Source organism: Puntigrus tetrazona, chromosome 19, assembly GCF_018831695.1.
Source record: "Puntigrus tetrazona isolate hp1 chromosome 19, ASM1883169v1, whole genome shotgun sequence".
In the NCBI taxonomy this organism is placed as follows: Eukaryota; Metazoa; Chordata; class Actinopteri; order Cypriniformes; family Cyprinidae; genus Puntigrus; species Puntigrus tetrazona.
In genome coordinates this window covers 20,234,878-20,247,339 of record NC_056717.1, presented here as the reverse complement: position 1 = coordinate 20,247,339, position 12,462 = coordinate 20,234,878, and the positions used below count along the sequence as shown (strand labels likewise).

At 37.4% G+C, this 12,462-nt stretch overlaps 3 protein-coding genes across 5 annotated transcripts in view; all 3 read right to left on the bottom strand.

Moving 5' to 3' along the window:
* Window positions 1-1,207, bottom strand: part of LOC122323335 — a 4,018-nt gene extending 2,811 nt beyond the window's left edge. The window contains exons 1-4 of the mRNA XM_043217079.1: window positions 1,117-1,207; window positions 411-551; window positions 206-320; window positions 9-114 (exon numbers count right to left, since the gene is read on the bottom strand). Of these exons, the coding sequence (XP_043073014.1) occupies window positions 9-114; window positions 206-320; window positions 411-551; window positions 1,117-1,142 (388 nt within the window). The 5' untranslated portion in view covers window positions 1,143-1,207. The remainder of the gene's footprint in view (window positions 1-8; window positions 115-205; window positions 321-410; window positions 552-1,116) is intronic.
* A 625-nt stretch (window positions 1,208-1,832) lies between these two features.
* Window positions 1,833-11,634, bottom strand: LOC122323915 (phosphatidylinositol 4-phosphate 5-kinase type-1 alpha-like). Of its 3 annotated transcripts, none has more exons than XM_043218039.1 (16): window positions 11,429-11,634; window positions 11,050-11,175; window positions 9,274-9,308; window positions 8,581-8,670; window positions 8,024-8,154; window positions 7,815-7,932; window positions 7,385-7,537; window positions 6,989-7,288; window positions 6,627-6,823; window positions 5,788-5,871; window positions 5,664-5,712; window positions 5,463-5,547; window positions 5,184-5,378; window positions 4,214-4,346; window positions 3,987-4,080; window positions 1,833-3,640 (listed from the first exon to the last, which is right to left on the bottom strand). In XM_043218039.1, the coding sequence occupies exons 2-16, from the start codon at window positions 11,090-11,092 to the stop codon at window positions 3,638-3,640; spliced, it is 1,710 nt and encodes a 569-aa protein (XP_043073974.1). In that variant the 5' UTR covers window positions 11,093-11,175; window positions 11,429-11,634; the 3' UTR covers window positions 1,833-3,637. The 3 variants fall into 3 exon arrangements, with proteins under 3 accessions (XP_043073974.1, XP_043073973.1, XP_043073972.1); XM_043218038.1 differs by having other exon boundaries at window positions 11,050-11,153; XM_043218037.1 differs by lacking the exon at window positions 11,429-11,634 and adding an exon at window positions 9,504-9,919 and having other exon boundaries at window positions 11,050-11,158.
* The window catches only part of LOC122323334 (neuronal acetylcholine receptor subunit alpha-7-like), an 18,771-nt gene continuing 17,856 nt past the window's right edge, over window positions 11,548-12,462 (bottom strand). Inside the window, exon 13 of the mRNA XM_043217078.1 lies at window positions 11,548-11,716. Coding sequence (XP_043073013.1) covers window positions 11,548-11,716 — 169 coding nt within the window. The remainder of the gene's footprint in view (window positions 11,717-12,462) is intronic.

The following is a 12,462-nucleotide window of genomic DNA, read 5'->3' as shown; positions in this document are numbered from 1 at the left end:
AATAATTAAAAAAATAAATAAACTTGCATCTTTTTCGTTGTCCTCTACTGGGCTGCCCACAAAAGCGACAATCCTCATCTTGTGGTTCTTGCCTTGTCTGTGCTTTAGTGCCAACTAGACATACGCAAACGTAAATGTTAGCCGGTTATCGTTTTTTAAAGGAAATTCCCCAAAGAATGTACCAACTGTCTATGAATGTACTTACATGTGCCACTCGTATGCTAGTACAGAACGAGATTATTCCCAGCGGCTGAACCGCATGAAGCTTTGAGAGAATGCGGCCTGTGTCTGGTGTTAAAGTGGTGAGGACCTCACAATTACTGCACCCAACCAAAAGATACATTACGTACAAACAACTCCACTGTCTGAAAGATCATACATGTATGAAGTAAAATACTTAAGCGACATACTTTGCCATTGTGATTAGACCCACATTATTCTCTGGGTTACTACGGGTCTTTGAGTGGCAGACAATGTTGACAGCATCTTGCTGTGCCTGTAATCTGGTGGGCAGGAAATCTCCATTCCTCATGTATTCACTGTTGTCCACGCTTTTAAGACATGGAGACAATCATTAAGTGCATAACCTGAGTGCTGCAAGTTACAAGAGATTAAAAAAAATCAAGCACTAGTTTAATTAACTCAACAGCCAGAGCAAGTAAACTGGATCCCAGCAGTGGAAAACTGTTTTAGATAAACATCCGTGAATCAAAATCAAGTAAGCTGCCTATACATACCCATCTTTTGAGGGCGTTATACAAGCAATTCTGCTCACTAACGTTATGTCTGAGACACAGCCCTTAATGACAGTCCTAGAAGACTAAATAAGACGCTATCAGACTGAGATCACTGGTTAGTGATTATTGGTAAAGCGTCATAAATTTGTTTTTGTGTCCGCGGTCCTTTTGTTTATTGTAATGCTACGTGCTGAATAATGACTCAGGAGAATGTCATTCTAATCAGAAACCGGCTATTCAATTATCTACATCTCGTTTAAGGTCTCGAAAGTGTGACAAAACAAAAAAAAATATATAGGTATTTACAGTAATTACGAGGAGCATCAACTGTGTGGAAAGCGCAAATACGTCTAAAATAACGCTTTTGTTTATTTCTTACCAGACCATAGTACTTTCGAGCACCATCTTGAAAATCCTCTAGTCTGTTTCCCAAAGTCACGACGTCGCTGATTGGCTTACAGATGTAGGATGCTGACGAGATTTGCAACAGCGACGTTGATTGGCTGACAGTTTCGTCGATATTTCTGTCACCGGACTCGGTGTGGAAAAGTATTTTCTAGCGCCCACATGTGGTGGGAGTTCGCGTTGCTGAGGACTTAGTTGAAAAGACTGAAAAACATTGTCCTAATTTCCTCACCCTCATGTTGTCCCAAACTTTACGCAAAACACATCAGGATATTTTAGGGAAAACGCTAAATGTTAGGGACAACAAGCAGTAACTACTCAAATTCATTGTTATACTACACACAAATTAATGTGAAACTTTTTCACAGAAAAAAGGTTTGAAACCATTTAAATACAGATGTAAACCATAACAATTTAAGATATTATCTATACTTAGTGGAAATAGTGGCAGCGATTATCTGCACCTGAGTATTACTAAAAAACTATATGCAGTTGTAATGTATGTAAATTTCCTTCAAATTATTAAACGGCATCTTAAGACAATTTCCTACCAAAAATTCTTGGTTCCAAGAACTTTCTATAGGTTATTTTACGCTTATTTAAAAAAACCCATCTTGCAATGTTCCAGGAACGTATGGTTGGCATAAAAACAAGGCAGGTTATTTGCACTTAATGTAAGCAGACACTCAATTGCTTTTTTCAGTGTTGTTTATTTCATTCATTCGCAAACAGCACGAAATGTTGCAATATCTTCTACTCCCCGATCTTAATCTTCTTTGAAAGTGAGCAGTAATACATGAATATGTCATTGCAAAAGTGAATAGGGAATATTTTCATTTAAAGCTACTAAAGACCATTTCTCAGTTCAATAAGACAATATGAATGAAGGCAGCATTTTCAGAATAAACAGCAATTGCACAAGAATCCCAGATCGTGAGTGTACAGTAAAAAACGCATTCAGCATCCCCTCCCAAAAAAAATTTTAAAAAATTTACACAGCCATTGAGTTTCAGACACTTAAAAAGTTGAGAAAGAAATAAATTACATGCAAACATCCAAATAAATATATGACTTTGTACAGGAATGTTTCTTTTGTTTATAAAAAAAAAAAGTCACAGAAAAAAATCCAGCAATGTTCCCTTAACTCTACCCATCTAAATTAAAAAACATTTGCATCTTCATTACCAAGATCTCTGCATTTAGACTTACAGATTAGCATGAATACAAATACAAAAATAATAAAAAAATGTTTTGGTTTAGGATTTATTTTAATTTGATTTAATCTCTCTTTACAAAAAACCAAGGCCTTAAGATAGGTTCCTATTTTACCCAGTTCATGTAAACATAAAAAGATACTGAAGACAGTACAGATGCTGTGTTTTACAGTAGCTAGTCTGCCAGGTATGAAGTATTACTGTACCTTTTTTTTTTTTTTAATTCAATGCTAAAGAAACAAAATATTGCCCTGCATGCTAAAATACTGAATTTGGTCTTTTATATGTGGCATCTTTTTACCCTGTGTTTGCTTTTGTACGTTTCTCTTTTTTGCAAACAATGCAAAGCAAATAAAACTAAGAGAAACATTTTCTTGGTATGCTCCAAATTATTATTTTTTTAAAATAATTATATAAGTCACATCAGCAGACACATTTTTTTTTTACATACTTGAGACCATGCGATTGTGCAGAGTTAACTCGCAGTCATCATGCGTGGTAAAAGGCTTCCTGCTCATGACAAGGCAAAATAACTCTTGTGATTAAGGCACGTTTAAATATCCGATACAATATCACAGTACTGCAATCGAATCAATTCATAAAAACAAGTCAAATACATTTTACAGATTTGAAAGTGTCTTATAACATGATTGTTCAGGCAATCTGATCTGGCTCGACTCATCCTACACGGTTTTTTTTTGATAATCTTGCCATGTTCCTAAAACGTCTTTAAAATAGGCATTAAAAACTCACAATCAACCAGATTTCCGTTCTTCCCATTGTAAAAGTATATAATATGACTCCTGTAGATTTGTCTCCTTGGCAAACTAAGAGGAAAAAAAAAAAAAGATGATGGTCAAATGAAGTCCACTAGAAATCTCACAGATGTACTCAAAAAGACCTGGTCACACGATGTTCGTCTCTTTGCTTCTGCTGTGAACATTGTCGGGTTCTGGAGGTTCCTGTAAATATGGCACTGTTCGAGAACAGCGATATCACACTGTTGAGGTACTACAGTGGCATCTTCTTTTGGTTCCATTTCATAGCAGCGATACTGGATGCTGTGCTGTTGACATCCCCAAAAAACACATTTATAAAAAAGGGAAAGAATATCTTTATCCTTATGTTTTTACAGTTTTATGAACATGTGCACTGCTCTATTTTGTTCTCCAGATTCTCTGGTTTCCACTTCCCCGGGTCTTTTTTTTCTGTTCTCGTGTCTTTAAAAGAGAGTTCTTTGTCCTCGAGGGCTTTATTTTGTCCTGTTCACCCCAAAGTCTTTCACTGCAACAGCAAGACAAACAATAATTAAACATCCGCGGAATGGAGTAGAATGACTAAAATAATAATCCAGCAGCTCTCATTTACCGTTATCGGCACACAAAAGCTATTAAATGACGCAAAGACCACAGTGCAATCAGGAATTTGTAAATGTGCATGCACTGAGGACAAAGGAAACTTTTCACATTTCATATTTGTTGGCATGATATGAGCAGCATTGCCCAAATGGTTTCAAATTTTACATTATATATCTACTGGTGACCCAATACTGTAGCAAAACGGTCTTAAAATCAAACTGTATCAATATTAGCATGCACAGATTGCAGCCCAGAACAAAAATGTCCCTTACTTCTGACGTGCTTGTCTGAGGAACAATCTCACTGAGTGAACTGGCTTCCACATCCGAGCTTTCCCCTGACGACTGGGCAGCTATACTGCTATAACTGGGAATGAAATCAGCTTGGATCAATAGAAAAGTACGTAAATGTTTATATTGTGTGAATCAGTGCATCAGCAGTTCACACAATTCACTTTATTTGCTTTCTTTAATTCAACCGATTTTTTTAAACCGCTTACCTCAGAGCTACAGTGTTTGAAGGTCGAAAGCTTAGAGGAGAGGTTGCTGACAGAGTCGTGTCAGCTGAGCTACTAGTGATCTCATCTTCATTTAGTTGCTGTGGGAGCAGGTCAGGACGAGCTATCTGCACACCTGAGGAAAGACGAGAGAGTAAGGGTAAGCACTCCTTAATCAGTAATTATTTGAAATAAACGACGACAATATAGACTTATTACGAATTATGAAATTATGAGAATAATGCTGACGTTGTCCGTGCATGTGCTGTAGGGGGCAGACGTTAGCAGCTATTATTTGTTCTGCTATCGCCACAAAAGGCCATCTGACTATCAAGTTATCATGCAACCTCTGTTAGCACTAAAAATCAACAAGCATAGCATGAACAATGCCTTCCGTATTCTCAAGGACAAGTTGAGCAACCCAGGACTTAAGAGTTGAGACCCTCAAGTGGCTCGAATGCAAAAAGCAAACTCTGCACAGGAGGAAACGGTCATTGGCGATCATGAAAACAACACAAATAGAGATGCACAACATTTCAGGTTCATTCTTTAGGCCAATATTTAATACGGTCTTCTAATATATCCTTGAGGGTTATACCATGTCGACTCAAGCGGAGGTCCCCAGCTCATATTTATGATTTTGCTAATGTTTGTTTAAGTGATGAAAGCCTGATATATATGTATACAGCTGATACATATTGTATTTAAAGCAGAACATCTAAAAAAAAAAAGTAATGTTAAAAAATTTGAGCTGGGGAGGTTTCTGAAATTTGGTTGTCTTGACATGGAATGACTCTCGAGCGATCTCAAACATGGCTAATGATTTACATTTAAGGCATTTAGAAGATATTCTTATCGAGAGAGAACGATATTGGAAAGCACAAGCATTGAAAGGCTCATTTAACTGCTATCTCGGTAGGCAATCCTGTTTATCCTTCCCATTTCCCTCCTATCTCTCAATGTCTTCTCATACCGCCGTCTCCTTGAGTGTCTGGGCTGAGGGACACCGCTCCACTGCTGCACAGCTGCGCTGTAGTCTGTTGTGGCTGTGTTTGTTCTGCTGCTACAGGAAGGGACTGTTGTTGTGATAGTCCAGATACTGAAATGTTTGACTTCTTCCCAATAGACACGGCTCCTCCTCGACTTTTCTTTGAGGGAGAGGTTTTCACTAATAGAAGAATACACATTTTTTTAACGCATTAGCCTTTTAATATATGCATTGCAGATGTTTCAATGTCACTATCGAACTTACTAGTGGGTTTTTTGAAGACTGTACTGCACATAAACTTCTGGAATCTATCTGCATAGAAACTCGGTCGGTGCACAGATACAGTGTCCTGCAGAGGGAACATCAAAATAACGGAGAAAGAAAAATAAAAAATAAACAAAATGGGTAAAACATGTTTGTATAGTTAGTTTTCATGCAATGTTTGATATAAAGTGCGACACATACCCCATCATGCAGCAGAGCTTTCCATGAGTGCTCCAACTTCTTCACAAGCCTAAACACACAGTTGTTAGCCAAGTATAGGAATTTATTTTGAAAAAAAATGCAAAGATATGCAAATACGTTTTACCTATAAGACTGAAGGATATCAATGATGCCGATGAAAACCAGCAACTTTTCTCCTTTTGAATTAAATGCTGGAATACCCCCCATGCTGCAAATCAATAAATCTCACATTAACAAATGTGTTGGCACAAGTAATAATTTCACAACAGTAATAATAATAATAATATTAACAGTTAAATTGAATGTGTATGCGGAGTTGAACAATGTTGATTTCTAGCACACAATGGCCAGTCATGAGTGCAGTAATGAAATGTGCGTGCTCATAAATACTTTCATTATAACACACAAATTGTAGACATTATGAATGATTCAATACTCGTATTCATTGATATAATAATGGAGCCTTATAAAATTGCGATGACCTGAGGTGTACATTTTTTAGAGATTATACTATATATTAAGCAGCACTATTTGCTGGCATTGGGCCATGCCAAACAATGTGCGCAGCAGCCTAAGCTTTAGATAAAAATAACTGCTCTTTGAGTGCTGATGCTTTAATAACAGATATTTACTAGGAGCATTTATGTTGGATTTTCATGGGTTAGATAAATTATAGAGACAGCTTTGCTATTGCAATATTTATAATATTGTTACCCATTATGTATTTTCCCTACACAAAGGTTGCATAAAATATATTCAATTGTATTTTACATTTGAAATTGCTCTGTTTTACTGTTAATAAATGCAGTCTTTTTAAGCATAACAAAACCCATTTTAAAAAAATATTTACCAGCCACTAACTTTTGAATGCTATTGTAAAACAGGCTCTACAGCCATATGCATTTAGACAGTCTTGTGCTGATTTTGCAGATCCAAGATGCCAGCCAAAGGTGAATCACTAACCTTTCATATGGCTGTGGTGAAGACTTTCCTTTGGCTTCCCCTTGAATAGACTCGATGGCTGTACAGTACAGGGGCTTCTGGCCTTGTGCCTTTTTCTGGGTATCAGGAACTGCAGTAGATGCCTCTTCACCTGCCCGGTCCAAGTTGTGGATACCCATCAACAGACTGTAGTCCATGATTTTAAAACTCTGCAGTACCTAAACATACAGGAAATTTAGAGAGGCACATGCAGCAGATGCAAGATGTTATTCTACAACCACACATGAACCATGTGAAAGGCAGAGCAACTTTGGCAATTCACAATTTGGAATAAGCTTTTTTCCTCTTACTATAATGTTAGTCTATAACGCACACACTCTTACCCGACAGTCTCTTTGAATAGTCCTGCATAGAGCATTATAGTGGTCACTCTCCAGCAATATGCCCTCAGGCATGTCCTGCATGAAGTCTAGGTCTTTGCACGTAGGCAAATTCTTGGCCCTTTCTTTCGGTGAAGCGCGTCGCTTGTATGTCGATCCCTTCAGGTCAAATTTAAGGTGCATGGGTACAGCTTGAGGCAGCAGGTTGTTCATCACTACAATTCGGATGTTTTTCCCCTCAGCCTGAACGCAGTAGAGGCCGTAGAACTTAGGAAGCAGCGTACGCATGTTCTGGTTCAGGTTCTAGAAGATGAAAAGTGAATTATGTAGTGGAAACTACTGCACTAATATTATGATAAAAAATTTTTTTTTTACAAATGTATATGAATATACACCTACCATAAAGTAACCTGGCAGGAGTGTTTGCAAAAATTCTGCTTCTTTGTGTTGTACCGTCTTAATGATAAACTCGTCATCGCTAGATACGTAGAAGAGAGACCCGCTCGCTCCAGGATTAGACAGTTCAATAAGGGGTTCATTACAAAGAGAGTACTGCAGAAAACACACACATGCACAGCAGTTAATATATGACTAGAGGCTTGCATGTGTCCATGCAACTAAATGCAGCGTCACTGAGAAGCGCTTTTGGCTTTTCTATATATTGTTTTGATTCAGAATAATGTGATAATGAATCGTTCACGAGTTTAACTCTACACGACAGCAAGTTTAGGCTTATTCAATATTTCAGACCAGTTAGAAAAATTAATATTCATAATTTCCCTAAAACATTTCCAATGTCTATTATAAAACAACAACAAAAAAAGTTTACCAGGTAGTCATCAGGTCGGATCCCAAACATCTCTCTGAAGTAGCGGAATGCAATGGGAGCGTATGTTTTAAACTTGAAGTCGCCGTGGTGATGACCAGGAGTTGAGTTGCTGCCTTGACTGAGAGGGAGACAAACAACAAACATTTATGTGCACAGTGCGACTACTAATGAAAGGTTCTTCAGGGTTACTTTTACGCATGCACACATACCTGGGAAAGAAGATGCTTTCTACCACTTCGAAGTCCTGCATGAGCACATCTCTTTCTGGCTTCTGGCTCAAGCTTCCCACGCTGTGCGTGATGCCCAGCTGAATTGCACCTTTCAGAGCAGATGATGTGGTCTAAAGAGTTCCAATGGAGGGCACATGAAGTGGAGGATAAGAATTTGTTAGTGTGCAATACAGAAAATATATTAAGGCTCCGGGGGTTCATTTTAAAATTGCATATAACATTGATACATGCGTCTTGTTTGAAGGCCTACAAAAGACACGGGTAATTTAATAAAAGTGAAAGGAATTAGCAATAACTCAAGGCCCGCTGCTCTTATCTGTATGTACCTGCCCATTTATTAGGCTTTATCTTCTTCATGGTGCCATACAAAGAACAGTGAACACAATCTATGTATTGCAGGAAGATCTGACAGATTCAGGAATGTGCATGTTTGATCTGAACCCATATCTTACAAACTTCTATTTTTAAATACCTACAGTGTATATGTAGCAGAACTCAAAATGAGGATAAAAAACCTAGATATCCACAGCTAGTACCTTTTTATATGTGGTTTCCCCAGTGGGGTCAATTCCTCTGTGGCCCAAGGTCTTTTTGTTCGTCTGGGATGCACCAGAGATGCTGAGAAGCTAAAAGACATAACTGCTCAGTAAACTCAAACGGCAAAAACACCAGAGGAAAAACATTTCAGTTATTAAATCGTTTAAGATGTTAAAATCAATTTGAACAAATTATCCAACAATATGATTCTACAACACATTTTAGCATCACTCATTTTACTAGGGTAGGTTTCTGTACTTGGTTGATAGACAATTATAATATATTCTTAATTTCTTTTTTAAAAAGTAACATCAATGGATTTAAGCTCAAAATAAATTTTAAAAACAGAAAGCACTTTATTCTTAATGCAACTACAAAAAAAGAAATCTTCAATTTCAAGAATGAAGTAACATAAGTGGCACAAGACATGCAGGATATATTGTGAAAACTTTAATGGATGTAAATCAAGTCCTGTGTCGAAAGCTATGCTGATTCACAATAAATAAATATAAATAAAAGAAGAGGAATGAGAGTCACTTTATAGACAATTTAGTTGTCTGCTAGCACCAATTAGGAAAACAGTTGCTGTGTGGAGCCATAAATAAAATTGGCCAAAAAAAACCAAAACACAAAAAGTGGAGGAGATAAGTGAATGTGAAACTATCGTTAAAGCAATAGAAGCATATAATTACCTCCGAGGAAGCCATTTTTCGATTTCCAGGAGTACCTGAGTACAAAAAAAAAAGTGTTTCACACAAATTTGGAAAAAGCCATTACATCTGACTGACTTATGATTTGTAGCTAGCTATATTATAATGAGCTTAACGATTCTTGCACATGAAAAATTCAAGAATGTGCAGCACAAACGTCAAGTACGTGAAGCATAAACCCCAAATTTTAAATGTGCTTCAAATTTACTTACCCATCCATGGTATTGATAAGTTTCTTTCGTGTTTTTTTACAGCTTTGGAAAAACTCCGCATTGCATCACTTACTCAGAAGTGAATGGGTGCCGTCAGAAAGATTATCCAAACAGCTGACAAAAACATCACAATAACCCACTCCACTCCATCAGTTAATGCATGTGCATAATATAATATAATGACAAGTCCTTTAGTGAAAAAGTCTTCTCAGATCAAAATCCAAGTTAAAAACATCTTCATAGACTTTCTTATTACAAGCAGGTTTTTTTCACTTCACAAGACCTTACCAGATTGACTAGTTGTGGATTATGATGTGATTTAACAGCTTTTTGAACTCTAATTCTCACGTCGCCCATTCACCCAGACAGGACCCGTCGATGAGCAATTAATGTAATGCTAAATCTCCAAAACTGTTCTGTGAAAGAACCGAACTCATTTACTACTTAAACGATTTTTTTTTTATTTTGTGTGAAAAACTACAATACAAATAAAATGCAAAATAAATGCAAATGCTAAAGCCAAAGAAAGCTGTTCACACAGAGTTGAGATGTGTCGTTAACCACAGCTATGAATGTAATCATGCAGTATGCACAGACACCTGGGTTTCAATTCCTTTGTTCTTTCAAGAAAACACTGCAACCCAATCACACCAGCTGAGTGCGCGGTGGCACTACGCTCAAAATAACAAAGACAAGCACAACCCAGGCAGTCACAGGCCTACTACAGAGTCTTCAACACTGATATTTAAATTGAGTTCATATGCAAACGGCTTACATGCATGTACCTCTCTGCTGGAAAAACCTCCAAAATAAAGAGATCTGAAGAGCGACAACAGTAGTTCAAAAAACAGTAGTTCTTTCTAACTTTACTATCATTAATACGGAAGGCAATTTTTGCCGTGAAATCAAAATATAAAAAGTTAAATATGAGACTTTCACGAATGTAAATTGTCTTTGTATTTCACAATGAATACTTTTCCCTCTGGGAACAGAGTTTATATCTTTAAATTCATAGCTTATGTCGTTAAAAAAGTAATTGTGGGATAAAACATAAATTACAGAAACAGGCTCCCATACTAACGAAATAATACTTAAAGTGAGCACCATTTTTGTATCTCATTTTATTAAAAAGCATCTGGGATCTATAACAAAAATGTATATTTTATCTGTGCTTTTTCCCCAATAAGCTTAGGGAACTACCGAATCTCTGCAAAATTCATGCATGTTAAAATGTAGTGACTAGAAACTTAACATGTGTGCTAAACTGAAAGGTGCAAAAAGAACATTGTTAGTTATTGAACTAACTTAAGTCCTGCCAGCACACATCAAAATCTTCACCAGGAAATAATAATAATAATAACAACAACAACTATAAAAAGCTCTGTGTGGCCACCGTTTCCTCAAGGGCTCAGCAAATCTAGTTATTTGTTTCTTATTTTAAAACACAAAGCTGACTTGCATCCGATTTATTCTTTGAAATTCAAAGCACAATAACTTGATCTGTAACTTGCCATGAACACCAAGAGGAAATAAAATGCTGTCTTACTGGAGCTCGTTCCATCCGTGGACACTACAGCCGGCGTAGCCATTTTCTGGCGGAAGTTTCATATGGTCCTGTTTGTTTTCACTTGTGGTTTAAGCCCCACAGCCCTGGAACATGTTCAGATAAAGCCTGTTATATATATAAAAAAAACTTACTGACGAAAGATTACAAAAGTTACTTAACTTATTGCGGTAATATTCCACCCTGACATGTACTACAGCAGCGTGGTAGTTAGTCCCACATTAACGTTACTTCACAATACCTATCGTAGTTTTAGTTTCTCATTTAAACCAATCGCTAAACATAAATAAAAACCGCTTGCATGCTGAAGGTTTACTGGCTAGAGACCTATAATAACAACAGTCAAAAGCGCTTAACTTACCTCAACTTATTCACTTTGTTTTTCACTCGAGGATCAAAAACGGGGCTTTTATTTACGTTTCGAACCGCTTGATGCTTCGTGCGAATCTTTGAGGCACTCGGTTTCTTAGTTTTATTACTTTACCGAATCCATCCGAAGTAAACAACCAGCTGAAACGCACGGAAGAGTCCTCGTTCCTCGAGCCTCCCGAACGAGCGGAAGTGACGTCGTTGCACCGCACTGTCCTGCTGGGCGCGGTGGCCGTTGAACTTGGACAAACCGGCTTTCTCCACTACAGGGGGCGCTGGGCTGTTACAGAACAGATAGACGGCTCTGCTGCAGACTAGTCCAAATGTCCAATTAATCCTTAAACAGGCGACGTGCACCACGGAATCCCTATTCTTTAGTCTTTTTTAGGAGGCGCGAGGAAATATTCTTCATCCAATAGGCCTACTGTTATCGTTATTATAGATGAGCTTGTTTGGAGTGTGGGGGTCATATGACATTCTATGACACTTTCTGTGCTCGTTTTGTCAGTTTGACCTAAATTACGTTCAAAAAAATTGAGAAATTTTGCATTTATTAAACCTACCCCTTTTCAGCAGAAAAAAATGCAATAGCCCCCAACTGTTAGCATTAATTGTGAAAACTGTCCTGAGAGGTTGAAAAATTAAGTCATGCGTTATTTGTGCTGTTTTTTATTTTAATTATGCTATTCCCTGAGGTAAATTGGATGTACAGATTAGGGTGCAAAAAAGGATTTCTGCTTCTGTTCTGTTTATTTCATTATTATTCATTCTGGGGTGGTGTGTGTGAGGGTTTGGTGTTCCCCTGGTGGTTATGGGGGTGTAGAAATCACAGAAAATACACAGTAATCAGAGAAATGACATAAAATTAAAAAAGGGTGAGCCCCTTGCTAAAAACAACTCTGAGGAGTGGGTGGGGATAGTAAATTTCATCAAGAGGATATTCCAGGGGCAACGGCCCTTACACAGTCCACTATCTATTTGAGTTGTGCAAATTATTATATATATTATTATTATTATTATGTATAG